The sequence below is a fragment of the Anas platyrhynchos genome, chromosome Z (genome assembly GCF_047663525.1).
Source record: "Anas platyrhynchos isolate ZD024472 breed Pekin duck chromosome Z, IASCAAS_PekinDuck_T2T, whole genome shotgun sequence".
In the NCBI taxonomy this organism is placed as follows: domain Eukaryota; kingdom Metazoa; phylum Chordata; class Aves; order Anseriformes; family Anatidae; genus Anas; species Anas platyrhynchos.
This window is the reverse complement of record NC_092621.1, coordinates 24,312,212-24,330,276: the sequence shown is the minus strand read 5'-3', so window position 1 is coordinate 24,330,276 and position 18,065 is coordinate 24,312,212. Positions and strand designations below refer to the sequence as shown.

General features: G+C 43.5%; 1 protein-coding gene across 3 annotated transcripts in view; it reads left to right on the top strand.

The window, feature by feature from the left end:
- Nucleotides 1–2,048: 2,048 nt before the first annotated feature.
- THBS4 (thrombospondin 4) overlaps nt 2,049–18,065 on the top strand; it is a 38,882-nt gene continuing 22,865 nt past the window's right edge. For all 3 annotated transcript variants that reach the window (XM_027446801.3, XM_038171072.2, XM_038171071.2), the window contains exons 1-5: nt 2,049–2,276; nt 6,715–6,918; nt 11,151–11,398; nt 12,473–12,578; nt 17,574–17,656. In XM_027446801.3, the coding sequence (XP_027302602.3) occupies nt 2,189–2,276; nt 6,715–6,918; nt 11,151–11,398; nt 12,473–12,578; nt 17,574–17,656 (729 nt within the window). In that variant the 5' untranslated portion in view covers nt 2,049–2,188. The remainder of the gene's footprint in view (nt 2,277–6,714; nt 6,919–11,150; nt 11,399–12,472; nt 12,579–17,573; nt 17,657–18,065) is intronic.

Here is an 18,065-nt window from a genome sequence, read left to right as displayed (position 1 = left end):
TAGAAATGAAAACTTGAAAAATTGCAGCAACCTTTTTACGTACTGTCTAGGTTCATTTAAACATGGAGTTAAACAAAGATATTGTGAATTTACCCTGCTTTGTTTTATTGTGCAGTATGCTCTGATTGCCACATTTTGCTTCAATGGGTATTCTTGGTGAATAAGCACAACCAGAAAGCAGGCAGAGCAACAACAGAATTTGGCTCTCACTAATGTAATACTAATGAGTATATAATGCTACAAACAAGATCTTCCTCCCATAGGGATGATTTGTATCAGTCCAACAGACCCTACGGTAACTAAATCAGGAGTGGAAAACAAGTTAAAATGATGTATTAAATATTTTTGACAGAGAAGGGAACTGTACAAGAAAATATTTCCTACATTTTGATAAAGAAATTATAGGGTAAATGGTTGTAAATAATTGATAGTCTTCCCTTAGATAGGTGAAAGCAAAACTTTACCATCCTTTTAGCATTTTTTTTTTTTTTGTTTCTGTCAGCTCTTGTCACTGAATACTTTAATATGCAGCTGTGATGATTTTACAGATCTTCAAGACATTTATGTGTCAGGTGTGTAAACCTGTGTTTTCAAAGAACGCTTTTTGGTGACTAAGGGTTTCTCCTTCGTGCTCACAGAATGCAGAGCAACATCCCTGCTGCTCTAGGTCCAGGTATTAGCCTCTCCAAAAATCCTGTGCTGTCTCCATCCTCTTGCTCAGGGACAAGTTCTGGACTGAAACTTCCTTCTAGGAAGCTCATGCCACTGTAAGTCCCCACTTTTTTTGTTTTGTTTTGTTTTGTTCCATGTCTTTACCTCTATCCCTACTCCTTCCTTCCTGCTCTGTAGTGCTCTGCTCCCACTGCTCTGTTTTCTCTTCTCACTCAGCTGTGCTGCTGCCAGCTGAAACCACCACATCATACTCTCACTTCCACCACATGGGCAGGGATGGTGGGAGTGAAACCGAGGCGCTTCTTACTGCGTGGAGACATACACGTAAGAGCAGTGGGGTGAGGACGTGGGAGCACATTGTGCTGGGACACACTGGTTACGTGGGGAGGCACTCTCCAGCCTTGCAACAGGCAGAGAAAGAAAACAGGCAACTGAAGGAGAGGGTCAGCGCTTACACGAATAGGCTAAGGAGCACAGTGTGTTCAACGGCATGGGGTATGTGCCACGTGTGAGGGCCACTAAAGAGGAGGTGGAATATAGGCCAGCTGAAGGTGTTTGAAAATCCCACTGCGTGTGTTGGAGAGGAGCCCACGCCCGTGCCCTGCGCAGCCATGCAGGCAGCCCCTTCCCTGTGCAGCGTGCTGTGTCTTGCCTCGCACACAATGAGCCCCCTGAGGGCTGTGCTCTTCAGAGCTTGTTAGCTGTACGCGCCACCTGATGTGGCTGAACACTAATCAACCCTACTTTGCTCCTTAACATAAAATTTTTCCTCCCATTGTTGCCCTTGTTCTTGTGATGTAGATAGCATCCGACAGCTCCGGCTATTCCCGCTGTGTGCCGGGCAGCAAGCTGGCAGGGGAGCAGCCACGGCCTCACGGCTTTCCTCTGCTGTGGCAGAGGTTTGTCTGTGGGGTGGGGGGGCACACAGGGACACATGGGGTGAGGAGGGGTGCACAAGCAGGTCGGGAAGCTCGCTGCGTGCTGTTAGTTCATTCACTGTGTGCAGAAGCACCTGGCCGTCACCCGGTCCCTCGGGACACCTCCTGCTTTGCTGGCAGAAAGCGCAGAGGGGGTCAGCTTGCCTGCCAGCTGGTTTCATGGGGACGTCGAACAAACCCAAACTTTGGGGCTGAGTCGCCCCCCCCAAGGGGGCTGCCTTGCCTGTTCCCTCGGTTCTTGAAGTGTCAGCAGCGCAGAGGCTGGAGTTTCCTGGAGGGGACACAGCGGAGCAATGACACCCTGGGGGGGTGTCATCGCCCCAACTCGAGGGCTCCTCAGAGACCCCCACCGGCCCCGGGGCCGTACCCAGCCGGCCCCCTGCGGGCGGACCCCGACCCCCTCCGCCCCACAGCGGCCGAGCCCGGCCCCCGCCCGCCCCCTTCGGCCCAGGGCAGCCCGCCGCCGCCCCTCCCCGTTAAACAGCGGTCCCGGCGCGGAGCAGCTCGCCGTCCTGCCCTGCCTTTTACCCTCCTCTCCCTTCCCGTCCCCTCCTTTGCCCGGCCCGGCCCTGGCCGCCATGGGGTGGGATGGCGGCGCTGCCCTGCTGCTGCTGCCCCTCGCCCTGCAGCTGTGCCCGGGCCGCGCCGCGCCGCCCGCCCCCCGAGGTAAGCCTCCGTGTCTCTATATCCATGCCTCTAGAGCTCCTTTCTTTATTCATTTGGCCTCCCCTCGCTCACAGGAGGCTCTGGGTTTGAGCCTCCCTGCTGCTGGCTCGGGGAGGGGAGCGCGCAAAGTGCCTGCCGAGCTCCCCTCCCTCTGCCCCTCCGCCCCGCCTGGATTCAGGTGTCCCTCGCTGCTCCATCAGCCGGCGTCTGCCCCCTCGAAAATCGGCAGAAATGGTGGACCTGGGGGCGCAGGGGTGCGCGGCAGCCGCCTCGAGCACCCGAAGTGTGCTCCGCAGCTGCGAGGTGCCGGCTTTTGAGCGAGGGGTGAACCGCGAGGCGATGGGAACGCGCCCAGCAGCTCCAGCTTGGAGAGTGCATCTTACACGGGGAAAAAGAGGCTGCCTAAACACAGCCGTGCCTCGTACAGCTGTGTGGTGTGCGTACGAGGTCAGCACCTGCTCTGCTGTAGAGCGCGCATCAAGCGAGCTGCTGGCATTGTAATGTTATCCCTTGGCTCGGCAGGTGAAGCGGAGCTGCAAGAGAGGTTAATTTGGCTGTGATTTCTGAAAGCCTGCATAAAAATCCGTCGTGATTAGAAATATTTCAGACAATTAGTCATCGTTGTTTAAAAAACAGTTCAACAGAATTGATTTTTTCTTTCAACGAAATGACTTTTTTTTTCAACAAAATCAAGAAACCCACTTTGGCAGGGCAGTTGGCAGTGAAAGAGCCGGCTCTCAGCCTGGGAAATCTGTAAGCTTGTCAGCCCGAAATCATTGCAGTGGGGTCGGGCTTTCACTCAAAATGACCGATGGGTCAATAATTATTTTGAAACGTGCTGAGCAGTGGTGGAGCTCTATTTACGTATGTACAGTTATCATGGTTAGTTGTGACTGGAGAAGAATCCTGGAGGGTTTCTGAAAGCTGGAGAAACATGGCAGCAGTATTAAGGGAAATAAGGGTATTTTATTTTGTGCTCTGTGCTCTCTTGTGTCACTAATTTATTTTTATCATGTCCCTTCCTGACATGTATTTTAGCTCCTATTTTGAGAGCTAATCTTGATGTTTTCGGTCACATCTCCAAAGATTGTTTTGCAGCAGTGTCCATGTGTAGCTTACTTCTTGTTACCATTCTCATAGGATGGTGAATTGGTCCCTTCAAACAAACAAACAAAAAAAAAAAAAAAAGAAAGGGGGGAGAGCTGGGGGAGAAGATTTTTGGTCTGTGCTGAGTGTTCTGAGTTCAACCTGGTGGGTACACACAGTGGCACTTGTGCTCTCAGGCATGCCCAAGCTGTTGCTCTCACTGCATCAATTGAAACCAGATGCTTGTGCCTTCCAGCTTTGGCAGTCCTATCTTACCAGTTTGTTTTCAAGTCTGCCTTTCCAAGGAGAGAAAAGAAAAGATGAGATTCTTCTTTAAAAATGAAATCTGAAATCCTTGTAGATCTTGTTCCTTCCAAACAAGCAATTCTCTGTAAGGTTTAAGAGCTGTCTGCCTGCCAGCTCTACTTAGGGTGGAGGATGAGCTTTTCTTAACCCCACTGTTCTTCTGCTAGCCACTTCTGCTAGCACATGTGTAACTTAAAGCAAAGGATAGATTCTCACACCTCTACATGCTATTAATGAAGACACCACAAGAGAGGGTTCAGTAACATGCTGCTGAAGGATCCAGATCAGGCAGCATGCTTTATGGAATGCAGCTATCAAGTAAACTAGTCTGAGCATTCATTTAAATATACAAATTTAAAGAAATCAATCACGTTTTTCTGTAAGGTTAGACAGAAGTTTGCTGGTGTCTAATCATTACTTTTATAATACTTCTGTGCTTTGTATGAAATCGACCAACAGAGCTAGAAGTACTGAACAAAATGTGATAGCACACTTTTTTTCCTGTCAGGCTTAAGTGCTGTATTGCAGTGCTCCATTTGAGGACACAGCTGTGTAGTAATGGTTATTGCCTGCAAAATGGTGTTGTACAGAGTAGTGAGTTGCATGTCAGTCTTTTGTTTGAGGAACTGTTTTGCTTTCTGTGGACCAAATGTGCTGAAATTCCCAGCCTTTCGCCACTGCTGTCTGAATCACTGATTTCAGTGGGAGCTGTGATCGTCCTGGGTGCTGTAAATCTGAACTGAATGAAAGGGGAGAGAATTTGTTCAATTCATCTTAGGTATGTTTCTTAGCTGTTTAACAACAATATACAAGAGCGTGCTGGCCATGGGCCTGATCCCTTTTGAGTAGGGTGATTTGGGTGAGGAAACTGAGTGTATCCACAGTAAGTTTGCAGATGAAAACGTGCTGGGGGGAAGTGTCCATCTGTTGGAGGGTAGAAAGACTGTGCAGAGGGACCTGGACAGGTTGGGTCAATGGGCAGAGGCCAATGGGATGAGGTTCAACATAGCTAAGTGCCGGGTCCTGCACTTTGGCCACAACAACCCCGTGCAGCGCTACAGGCCTGGGGCAGGGTGGCTGGAAACCTGTGCAGAGGAAAAGGACCTGGGGATGTTGGTTGATGCTCGACTGAACATGAGCCAGCAGTGTGCCCAGGTGGCCAAGAAGGCCAACGGCATCCTGGCTTTTATTAGGAATAGTGTAGCCAGCGGGACCAGGGAGGTGATTGTTCCCCTGTACTCTGCTCTGGTGAGGCCACACCTTGAGTGCTGTGTTCAGCTTTGGGCCCCTCACTACAAGAAGGACATTGAGGCCCTGGAGAGGGCTATGAAGCCGGTGAAGGGCCTGGAACACAACTCCTATGGGGAGTGGCTGAGGGCATTGGGGGTGTTTAGTCTGGAGAAGAGGAGGCTCAGGGGAGACCTTATTGCTCCATGTAAGGAAGGTGTGGGGAGCTGGGGGTCGGCCTCTTCTCACAGATAACAAGTGATAGGAGTAGAGGGAATGGCCTCAAGTTGTGCCAGGGGAGGTTCAGGGTGGAAATGAGGAGACATTTCTTCTCAGAAAGAGCAGTCAGGCACTGGGACAGGTTGCCCAGGGAGATGGTCGAGTCGTCGTCCCTGGGGGTGTTCAAGGCAAGGTTGGACGTGGTGCTTGGGGACATGGTTTAGTGGGTGACGTTGGTGGTAGGGAAATGGTTGGGCCAGATGCTCTTGAAGGTCTTTTCCAAGGATCCTTGGACTCGGTATGGGTGTAGACTTGAGCTATGATCTGTATTCTTCTATGAGATGAAGGGAAAAACATCTTCACTTTTTTTTTTTGGAAATAACATCAGTGTCCAAATGAATGGATGCTTTAGAAAGAGCAACAGAAGCAGCACAAAGATGGGCTCTAATTTAAGGGAATATGGTTTACCATATGGCTGTGGGTGGGACCATGTGCCCATATGATTGTGCTCTGAGCACTCTTGAGTGGCCTTCAGCTCACAGTGTATGGAAACACTGGTTTAGTAGGATGGTCCCAGCTTCATAGGTTGGGGAAAAGGATGGCCCAGCTCTGACAGGCCTGTTGGAGTGGCAGTGGTGTGCATCTACTAAATATACCTGCATATTTAAATAGTGTTTGTGTATAGTCATTTATCAGTCTTCATTGGAAGGGTATAATGTACATACTGCTCTGATGGCAGCAGGCTGGAATAAGAGTTTACTGAGAAGCTTCATGTAATAATTTGAGCTTGGAGACATCACAGATTTAGGAACACTGAGGAATAACCCAGCTTGTTGTTTCAATGCCACGAGGGGGATCACTGGCGTAGTTATGAGTATAATACTTAGACTCTTTGCTGATGTATTGTGCAAAAATTAAAAAGAAAAATTGGAAACAGATTTCACTATGCCTTCAGGGTTATTTTTTTGTCAGGCCTGTCTTTCTTTGTTATCTGTGCCAGAAGGGAAAGATGAGTCTTATTTATATATTATATCTTCTCAGAAGTCAGTGAAGTGAGAAGGAGGCTATGAATATCTTATTACTTACCTGGCTCTTTAGCATTTTAATTGATGCCCTGCAAATGTCATCAAAATATTTCTTAGGATAAGCATACTGGAAATCTGTCTGAAATTTTGATGCTGGATTCTGAACGTAATAAAAATATTCATTTGAATTTATGAAAGCAGAAATAGTTTGAAAAGCTTTCTGTTGAGGTACATTGCCAAAGACGTGAATCTTGGAGACCCACCTGGAAATATTTGAAAACATCAATTTGAAGACTATTTCTGTTTTTCTAAATTATCAATAATTCCTTTTAAAAAAAAGTCACAGAAAGGTAGTTTGTTGCAACAAAATCTCTGTAATATTTTCATATTATTCACTTCTGTTTTCATATTCCTTATTTTAGGAAGGACATTTTGTGTAATTTTAGAGTATCTATATGGAAATAGAGAAGAGTGTGCAATCTTCTACAGGGTGGCGTGGGGATGAACAACTTGCAGGTGGAGTTATTCTCTGCTCATTATTGTATTTAAGCTGCTGTTGAAACTTTATTTTTCAGTTATTGATCTTCTTTCATATTCCAACAAGAGAGTGGTAACAAACTTCCTGCAACAAGCACTTGGCGATCCTACGCTGAATGAAGTGTTCTTGCTCTCAACATTCAAACTGCAGCCAAAGAGCACAGCCACCATATTTGGCCTGTATTCATCAACTGGAAACAGCAAGTATTTTGAGTTTACAGTAGTGGGACGGATGAATAAAGGTGAGTTGTTTGGAGTAAGTAGAGTAAAACTAGTATGGGACCCATGGTTATTGCTGCCTCACAGAGGGACATTGAAAATAGCACGACTAACCTTTGTGCTTGAGTCGTTCCTACTGAGGGTTGTGTCCACTTAGCCCCCCCCCCCCCTCAGAAGGCAAAAGAGTTGGCAACATCCACTCTCCCCTTCTGCTGCGTCCCTCTTGCTGGATGCTGCTTGCTCCTGGGCAGGGAAAGCTGACCTGACAGCCAGCTGGTATCTCTGCTCTACCATGCAGCTTGCTTTGAGTAATGCTGAGAAAGTGGGGGTGGGGGCAAAGTATTGGAGAAAGGAGTCAATTTTTTTTTTCCTCTTTTTCTTCCCCCTTGGGACAATCACTGGTTCTTATTAGTTAGGAATGCGAGGGACACACGCACATGCCGCCTCATGCATATGAAAGGCCAGTTCTTGTTCCATGACCCTGGAGGTTAGCTGTGACTACGCAAGACAAACATTCCTAGCACTTACAGGATCTTTTGGGTGAATTAAAGTGTATGTTCATAATTTAATGAAATTGGTTCATTAGGAGGCAGAGTAGAAACTTCAGTAAATTTTTAGAAATGGATAGTTTTCATTACTCTCTAGACCATATCTAGGATATATTGCAATATTAAGGTTCAGTGAAAAATGATCAGATGATGTAAATTATTGTTGCTCCATTGACTTCACCACTGCTATGATAATTTGTTGCTGTCGTTATTATGGTCAGGCAGCTGACTGAGCCTATATATAAGAAACTACTCAAAAATGACAGCTGAGATACAGCAAAATTATTCTATGTGCTGAAGAAAAGCACAACTTTTATTTGGGAAATGCAGGGAAGTGAGTTGGATAAAACACTGGCAGTTTTATCAAAGTCTTTCTGAGGTCAGAGAATAATAACTTTTCTGCTATGTTTGTACTGAGGGCAGGTAAGAAGTGGTCACTCAGTCATATCAGTAACTGAAGTGCAGTTCCTAAAACTGTTTACTTAATTTCTAAATATGTGATATATCACACATGCTTTCTCTCTATTCCTCTCTCACTTGTGCATGCACAAGATTATGCCTGTAAATGTTATATAGGAATGCATACGTATGTACACATGTGTATGTAAATAAGTGTAAGCTCATCAAGCTTTTCAACTTGCAACAATACGTGTGTGACTGATAGTTACTGATATGCTCTAATTAACAGACTTAGGAAGCTTCATGGTGGAAAGTTGCATGGTTTCTTTTGGTTTTGTCCTCAGTATATTAGAGTTGTATTTGAGAAGTGTCTGTGACAGGATTGTAGTGTACAGATGGACAACGTGTAGAAGCTTCTACTGTCAGTGACTAGTGCCATTTTTACTCTGAGTAGTTGTAGGGCTCTTGTAACCTACCTGTTGCAAAGGACTGGTTGAACATGGGGAGACTTTTCACAGCAAGTCTGTTCTACGGAGGTCTCTTTGCCTCCTTGTTATTTTAGAGCACCTTGTTTAAGACGTATGGCACTGTGTGAATAGTAGGCAGTGTTTCACAGTGTTTTCACGTGTGATTTCTCTGGAAGTGTCAAGTGTCCCATATGGCTACTTCATATAGTAAGTTAAACTGAATCCAGAAGATTATCACGTGAGCTGGAAGTATGGAGCGTGGGGGCTGTTTGTGATCCTCTCAAGGGTGGAGATCATCACTTCAGTGGTGAGCCAATGTTGGCATCTTAGCAAAACGTAAGGTTTAAATATCTGGGCTCTTGGAAGGAGGCATACAGGCATTCCTCTGCATGATATTTCTGCTTATGCACCCAGGTCTGATTTAAGTAGCCCAAAGCCAGCCTCAGTTACCTTTTAAAATGCTACATATGAAAACTGTATTCCCTGTGGTTTGCTGATGCTCTGTTTTTGTTATGGTAAACATGATAGTAAATATGTTCATAATACCAAAATGCTTTTTAAAACACAAACTTCGTGAGAATTTTTTTCCCTTTGATTTGCTAAGTCCATACTGAGGTCTCGCCAGCCCAGCATTAGCTTACCTATGTGATGTAATAACTTTTGCCATGGTTTCTCTCACCATTTTATAGTCTTATTGGTGCAAGATACATTGAGGTAAGATGTCCTAGGTGTATCTGAATTACTGGGCAACTGCTCAACTTGTTTTGGTTACACCAATGTGCTTCTTAGAGGCAAATTGCAAATGAAGTCCGTGGGTTTCTTATCCTTTTTGAACAATTCCTTTCTGGGGAAAAAAAAAACAGTGGTAAATGCATAAAACTAATATAACTTAACAACTCTGTAAGGTGATTCCTACTTACTGTCAGGATTAGTAGTTTCATTGAAAGTTTGTTTCCTAAATAGAGCATGTGAGCCACTGAGCCTCAGGAATATCAGTGTAAGACATCTTAGCAGCAAAAAATTAACACAGGGGCTTGGATGGGTTAAGTCTTATGGAGGCAGTGGTCCAGCAGAAATCTCCCTTCAAAAAGCCTACTCTAGTTTACCAGATGGGTATTTGGCTTTGGCTGAGGAAGGAATACTTGATCATTCACCCAAGCCAGACTGCTGCTTGTCTTGAAACTGTTCTGGCAGGGTCTGTTCAGAGCCCTGCCACCATCTCTCCTCCTCCTTTAACTTACTGCTGCACTTGGTCACTATGAGTGCCGGGCCCAGATCCAAGGACCTTGCTTTTATACGACCCAGTGTGCATAATATTTACATAAGTAAAATGTCTGCAACATTCTCTGTCTTGCCAGATCTTTGAGTTGGCCAATAAGTGCTAACTTTTAGCAAGTTCCTGGTGACCTCATGCACCTTTGCGGAAATCTCAGCGCTGGCAGCATTTTGACATAGACGGCAGTGAAAACATTCCTGATATTGATCACAGCTGCTGAGGCTTTAGCAGTAGTGTAGAATTGAAAGATGGAGACATAGCCAGCCCTGTTTATGCTGGTATAAATCTGAATTATTTTAATCATTAGACCTAGCAATTAAAGATTGTCAGGCATCTTCTGAGTTATTGGGTACATGTCCCCTACTAGCTGAAATAGCACGATGTCAGAGGGTACATTAGTAGTTGGAAGTTGAGAAGAAAATTTGTTATGTGAGTAGAAGTGGCATGAATTCAGCAAGTGCTAGACTAATGGCTTCTCTGAAGCCGGTAAGAGCTTTTTCCTTCTATCATATCCACAATTTTTAGTCGTCCTCACTTCAGTGAAGGCATTTCTTGAAGATCAGAGTATGTGTGAGCTCTTGCTTGATGCAATAGTGGCAGTGCTCTGAACTTCAGACAGATGTTGAAAAGAGCCGGCACTTAACTGCTTAGGTGCACAGTGTCTGTGCGGCTTGACTCCTCAGTGCATGGAACTGTTGCCACGAGGAAATAAAGGACACGGAGAGTTGGTGATCGGTGGGATCTTTAAACCAAGATCTATTTAACACCGTAGAATTGTTATATGCTGTCTGGATGCTCTCAGCTCAGTGTTTCTGCAGATAGCTGTGTGCATTCAGAGAGCTAGAGAGAGATTTCTGTGGAGAGAAATAGCTATCTTGTCTAAGAGATTTTTAGCTTGGAGATCCTAGCTTACATATCCAATTTCCTAAGGAAGGAGACATTTTTAAAATACTATGCCATATGTAAGAGTTTTTGTTTAGCTGCTCTTGAGGTTTTGATGGTGCATTTTATTTCTATTATCCATTGTGTGAAGTATCAAATACGTAATTCACAGAAGTCTTAAAGTAAGAGTGAGAAGGGAATCAGTCATCTTCAAGGGCGGGATGTGTCTTTTCTCCATTGCATTTTTGTTTTCATATCCGATTTCTTAGAGTAAAATGCAGATTATCTCATTGGAATTGTGCTTTCTTCAGATTTTCTAGTTGTACATTTCTGCTACCAAGTATTTCTAGGACTATCAGATATGTACCTGCCAAAGTGCTGACTGCATGCTGCTAGCTATAACTGCTACCTTTATCACCGTTTTTTAGCACTGTGTGTCCTTAAGGTGATGTGTTTCATTGTTTAAGCCAGTTAAAAAGGCTTGAGCAAAGCAGTGGAAAACTTCCTACAGGCAGGAATTTTTTACAAACGGGGCGTCACACAAGAGTTCTGGTAATTTGAGGGTCCACATCCCATTTATTCTTACCATGTCCAGAGAGCAATTACAGATTTCCACAGGATCTTTCTTGATCAGACATGGATTATTCTCTACCCTCTGATAGTCATTCTGTGTTTTGTTCCAGTGGTACTTCGCTATCTGAAGAGTGATGGGAGGTTGAACTCAGTGATTTTTAGCAACATCCAGCTGGCTGATGGGAAACCCCATGCTGTCATCTTGTGGCTGAGTGGTCTGCAGCAGGAATCAAGCACAATAGAGTTGTATCTGGACTGTCTGCAAGTAGGTGCCATTCAGGACCTGCCAAAAGCATTTTCAACTCTGCCTGAGAGGTCAGCAGCAGTAGAATTGCACATCTTCCAGAAGAAGCCACAGGTGAGTGGGAAAACTGGGAGCAGGGTGAGCACTTGGAGGGACTATCAGAGATCCTCTGGATCACTGAATCCAGATCTCTGAAATAAATGTAAATAACGTTCCCTATCAAACAGCTGAAACCTTAGCTTCACTGAACCCAGTAGTAGTTTTATAATTCATTGTAAACACAGTTTCTGGCTTTTTTTTTTTTTTTTTTTTTTTTTTAAATACAGCCTCCATCACTTCTGTTTAGGTTTTTGGGGACTAAACTTTTGTAAGCTCTTAGCCGATACAATAAGGGCAGCTCTTCATGAGCTTCTTACAGCCATTGAGCAAGGGTGAGTAACCTGTGGCTGGTTATGTGGTTCTTCTCTTCGTAAGCCACATGGACTTAGAAGATAAAAGTGGCAACTTGTGTGCTGCCAGCTGAGTGTCAAAACTCCATCTGTTGCACTGCAATGGCTTTTCTGCTTCCATCTCCCAATCAGGGATTGGCATAGCCTCCTGTCAGTTCTATATCAGTAGTCCAAGGTAAAGAATATCCTCCTCCACAAGCATCTTCTGTCACTGTTAATGCAAAATTTGCTTTAGGAAGTGCAAAGGCATTCTGCCCCCAGGTTGCTCCTAAGCTTTGTTTCATTGCAGACTTGAAAATGGGGAATCACCAAGGCGCTTACATACTTGATATGAATGTAAAGCTGTTTGAGAGGGGGACGAAGGACTGCTTTGGATTCAGTTCAACAACAACAACAAATTGTGTACCACAATATATTTAAAAACAAAAAAAAACAAAACAACAACAACAACAAAAACAACCCTTCCCACTATGTGAGATTATGAATTTTAACAGGTGGGGGGGGAAGCAAGGAAGAGTTTGAAATAAAAGCCATAGGTATTTGAAAATCTGCAAGGCAACAATTTGGGATTTTACTACAGTTGGGATGGTGATGGGCATTTCTTAAGGGAAGGCTTAGGAGCCCTACGTGCTTGGGAAGTACAGATCTTCTCTGAAAAAGTAATCTGCTTTCTCTGATATTTTGCATTATTCCCATTCTTGTAACAGAACTGAACTCTCACTTTTTGTTGTGACTGCAGGATACACTGGATGAGCTGAAGCTGGTAACCGGAGGAACGCTTGCCCAAGTGGGGAACCTGCAGGACTGTTTTCTTCAGCAAATTGAACCTGCTTCTCAGTACAATGGTAAGGCCTGCAACCAGGAGTTAAAGTGGTTCATGGGGATACCAGTGCAAAGAAGTCATTCTGGTGAATATTAAAAATGTGGAGAAACTCTATAGACAAATATGCTAATTATTTGACCAATTTACAGCCATGACAATAGTCCAGGAATATTTTAGAAATGGCTCAAATTGGAGAGAAAACAAATACTGTCCAGTGATAAAGAACTGATGATCTAGTGGAGAAGGAGAGTCAGATGATTAGAAGAGGCTTTTTAGTGTAATTTTGTAAGATGATACTTCTGTGAACACAGTCTGTTTGTGTCTTTTTTTGTGGGTCACCTGAACACTCTGGAGATGGGAAGGACAAAGCACAAGAGGTTGCAGGGTGTGTTGGTGCTGCAGTTACACAGCCTGTGCATCTGTGTGGAAAAAGCCATTGCAAGGCAGCTACTAGTCCTGCCATAAGTTAGCTGACGTATTTGTTTACCTGCTGGGCCAGAAATCTGCTGCAAAACCAATTCCTTTTCTTGCTGTGCTATGTATTGTGGAGACCAAGATGGGAGGAGGGAGGAAAGAAAGGAACAGAGTCTGTTGGGATTCCTGCAGGGATGCATTTCTGCTGCATGCAGTCCCATGTGACTGCACTCTCAGGCGAGGATGCTCTCTAACCTCTCAATGCCACAAATCCAGGCTAGACTACCCCATCTGTACTCCTTCCTAGTCCCTGTCATCTGCCTTACTGCTGTGGGTGTGAGGGAACTGAATGGATTCACACTGTGTGCAATATGTTAATATGTGACAACAATGGGGGAGAGAAAATAAGTGAGCTCGAGACTTGAAATAGAATCCATGTGAAATATCCTCTTTCTCTCACACTTTCCTGTCCTCCAGGACAGGCATTGCTACTTTTGTTCAGAGTAGATTTGATGTGACTGCGTAAAAAGATGCAGAATGTTTATGTGAGAGCATTCTGGATGCTAAATAAGAGTATAGGAATCAGTGCTGTGCCTTGCAGCTGTATAAATCCTCTGTTGTACATGCTTCTGTTTTCTTGCTTCTTAACATATATTCAACCAGGCAAAAAAGTAAAATCCAAAATTAAACTATTTTATCATTGAAGGTCTGCTTTTCTTTTTCCATAGATCAACAGGGACTTGCACGTATGCAGGAAGGGCAATTCAGTGTCTCCTCCTGGAAAATCTCACATCTTTGTGAGCAGCATTTCAAAATTGCAGCTTTCTCATTTGTCTTTTTGCTCATTAATCAGTCTGAACTGTAGTAATACAGAGAGATATAGTTTCACTCTCTGGCTGTCTCCACCTGGCTGAGCTATTTGAACTGGCAACTCAAATTCAGTTGTTTATAGCCTTCATGTGGATTTAGTATCATATTAAAACTATTCTAAAAAAGAAGAAAAAAAAAAAACACAAATGTATTCAAGGTCTTTATAGTCAAATCCACCAAAGGAAAAGGTGCAAATGTTCCAATGGCAATATTAACTCAGCTGCCTTATGCTTTATATATGCTTCACAGTGCCCTTTTACAGGAGCAATATATCAGATAACCACAATTTTGCCTTTAGCCAGAAAAAACAGCAATGCAACTGCTTAGCAGAATAGGGGTATGAGACGTATGTATCTTGGTAAAAGCACGATTTTCATGTTAATCAGAAAATCATGAACAGAGCTTTGGACCTGAACTGTACATGAGTTAGGCTGCATGTCTGGTCATTGCTCACTGCTGTGGCAGCAGCATTCCCTCCATGCTCAGCTTGTGAGGCTGAAGCACCTTATCAGTGTAGCTGAGACCTGAGAATATGATGATCAGATAGATATTGAACATGTATTTGGGTCTTCCCACATGTGCAGGAAAATACTCTGCAAGAGACTTTGGTAGATGAGATTAGTGTGCCACATGTAATCAGCATCAGAAAATCACTCAGGTTGGAAGAGACCTTTGGTTCATGAAGAGACCATCTGGTTCATGAAAGGTAACTGAACTTGACATAGTACGTTTTTAAAAACAAACAAGCAAAAAATCCTGTGTCCCATGCGATCAAGGGGTATTTTTGTTGTTGTGTTTGTTATCATTTTTTTTTCTCACCTCGCTACTGTGTACCAGTATAGACCTACAGGGAAGAGTCTGAGTGAGAGGAATGATAGTGTTGCATTCCCTGAATTTCCCCAACAGTTCGTGGGAAACAGAGCTCTGTTACTTTTGGTCTTTTCTCAGGGGTCTCTAGTTTTCTGTTTGGTATTGAGAACTGGCTTTTTTGCAAGTTTGTAGCCTGTTGCATAGATGTTTTGTGAGTCGGTACAAACTCTGCACCCCCCAGTACTCAATAGATGTTTTCTGTGATAAGTCTGTACAGACTTGAACAAATGTCTCCTGGCAAAAAGATCATTACACATCTGCGGAGATATTTCCTTCTGTTTAGTTTTGAACCTGCCTCTTAGTAATTACATGTATAACATCTGCATGAAGCTTCTTTGGAAGTAGGTTACAGACTGACAAGAAACTACTCATCAACTACTATCTAGCTAACTACTGTCTTCAACTACTGTAATCATGGCTGGATCTCTAACTTTGGCCAAGTAACCACAACCTCTTTAAATGACACTTCAGGACTGGCCTTGCTGAATGGTCTTCAGTGCGGTGCTTAAGCCAGTATCACTCCCAAGAGGACTAGAAGAAGGGCCAGTAGATCTATGAGGCATTTCAGTGGCCCATCACCCTGCATGGGTTGGTTATCTGAGCAAGGCAGCTGGGCACCTGCTCCAAATGCAAGGGCCTGTAGAAGATACAGGGAAGAGAAGGAGACTGTCATGACCTCAGACCTGAAGAGAATAAGTGGGCCAAGGGGCTTCAGTTCCCTCTTAGAGAGTAATTCTTCAGATCCATCTCTGAATTTAATAATTGTCATGAAAGATATTCTGTCAGGTTGTTACTGACTCAAAATATAGAGGTGGGCACTCACTGTGCTGGGCAGATGCCTAAGCAGGTGGGGGCATGGATGACAGTGACTACATGGTAGAACCAGATAGCCACATGTACATACTGAAGCTATATGGCTAACTCCTGGGAAAAGCCACTCCAAAATATGCTCTGCAGCATTCTGTGGCCCAGCAGCTCTCTGAAGAGCCTTTCCAAGCTCTGACCATGGACATTCAGTTATTCTGCTAGAGGTAGGGCTTACCACAGGACTTGGCTTTAAATGTAGGAGGAAAAAGAAATGCTATGGTTAGTCATCTGTTTATGCTCCACTACCTAAATTTGTAAACAGGACATGTAGTTCGTGTCAGTATAACCTATTTAATCCACCTTAACATCCAACATTCCTCAAAAGTGTACAAAATTGATTGGTTTTTCATTGAAATGCTAGTGAATAAAGAAGCATCTAATATCTTGAGATTTCTTTTGCAAGTTTCAGTCAACAATGCCTAGACCATTCTTTATTTAATTATTATAACTAATGTATATTTTTTATTAAAAAAAAAAAAAAAGGTAAAACGAGAACAAACTCCTGCATCTGACCTGACAATCAGTGGGCCAGGGTTTGTGATTGGATTCTGAAATACTCAGAAATTAATTCTTGCTATCTTCCTCCACAAATAAAAATCAGAAAAGGCTGGGACTAGAATAGAGGGAAGTCCTTGAACAGGTTGTTCCTGAGTCTTTAAACTTGTTTAGTGTTCTGATGGAAAAAATCTGAAATAAAGGAAAAGTAATATATGAGGAGTAGAACAACTTGCACCAGAATATTTGGAAACATTTAGAGACACTCTGAAGTACCAAACTTTGAGGTAAACATTAAGAAAAGCATTTTTCATACAGGCTAAGAAAAGCATTTTTCATACAGGCTACTGAAGTACTCTGAAAAGCAATATGTGAATAAACTTCCCTGAAGCCACTGGGCATAATATCAAAATATCCTGCTTGCTTAGAATGCAAAACAGCATGTATTTGTGAAGGTTGTTTTGACATGCAGACTTTGAGAAGTAAATAATGGGAAGTAAACAAATAGCTGCTTGAGAGAGCAAGAAACTCAGAAGTGAGCTACAAACAAATTACTCTGCTAACCATACTCTTTTATTTTTCCCTGTCATTGGATCAAAATTTGTTTCATTTAACAAATATGAGTTTTGCGTGAAGATCATGGGTCAGGTTTGCTCTTTCCTTACAGCTCTGTACAGATCTAGCTTTTGGTCTTTTCTATGAGTTCTTTAATTTTCTATTTGGTATTGAGAACTAGTTTTGATGACAGTTGGTAGCCTGTTGAGTGGATATTTTGTCAGTCCATATGAATTCTGCACCCACCAGAAGCAAACACAGCTGTGGAAATGGTGCACAGAGCAACGGCCTTTTGGAAGAAAAGCCAATGGACAGTTGCAGTTATTAAAACCGCTGTTTTGGCCAGAGCAACTGCTTTTGATGCATAGTCAGAGCTGCATGATGAGTTTGCTCAAAAAGTCGGGTAACTTCATGCTGGAAAGTGTTCAGGGGTTGGTTGTAGTGATGTGGAATACATTCACATAGCCTAAGTTCCTGTTGCATGGGCAGATGCTTCATGCTCCTGCGTTGCCCTGCTATCTCAAATGGGATATCACAAAAATACTCCTTTACAGTCTTAGAGTTTCACTTAGGGCCTCGTAGGATCTTGTAATGCTGGTAGCATTAGTTGCCTGTATTGCTAGATCTTAGCAGAGAGCTTTGATGCTAAATTAATGATGGAAAAATCACAGTCTGCTTTTCTCTCTGTGTGAAAGAAGTTTGTGCTTTCTCTGCCTCTTTCTGTGGCATACGTTGAAGTTCAGTCCAGAAAAGTGTTGATTTCATTCAAATCCCTCTGTAAAAATTGGAGCTAGATACTACATTTCCTCTAAGTATAGCCACAGCACTCAAGCAACTGGCCTCCTTGGCTTTTCAAGGTGCTTCCATCTTGTTTTTCAGAAACAATCATGACAAATGAAGGAGTTATGTGCATTGTGCACTCTTTTTCATTGCTGTTTCCCTACAGGAGATTTTAATAGGCAGCTAATGAGCCAGATGATGCAGATGAACCAGATACTGGGTGATGTGAAAGACCTTCTGAGACAACAGGTACTGTATAAAGACTTCAGTGTGAAATCTCCTATGCTTGCGACTTCAGTAGGGTCAGTGGAGAATCCAAGTAAGCAGCAAGATTTTGTTCGTTGCCTCAGGTGTTTGACACGGTGGAGGAAAAATAACCAGATAGTTTCTGGTACAGGCCTGTTGCACAGAACTGAACTTAAATTTATTCCAGTTGCTGCTTGGTCTCAGTACTGGATTTGCATGGCTGGTGTTAAACATGGCATTCTTAAAGATCCTATTGATGAAGGATGAAGTGAAGTACAACCATTATCACTGTTCTTAGCTGTATGAAATACAGAGAGCATCTCATTTCAAGATAGGGAACATGTGTTGCACAATCTGAGTGGCACCTTGGGAAAAATCATAACAGTTCTTCTGGCAAACTGGAGCTGACTGC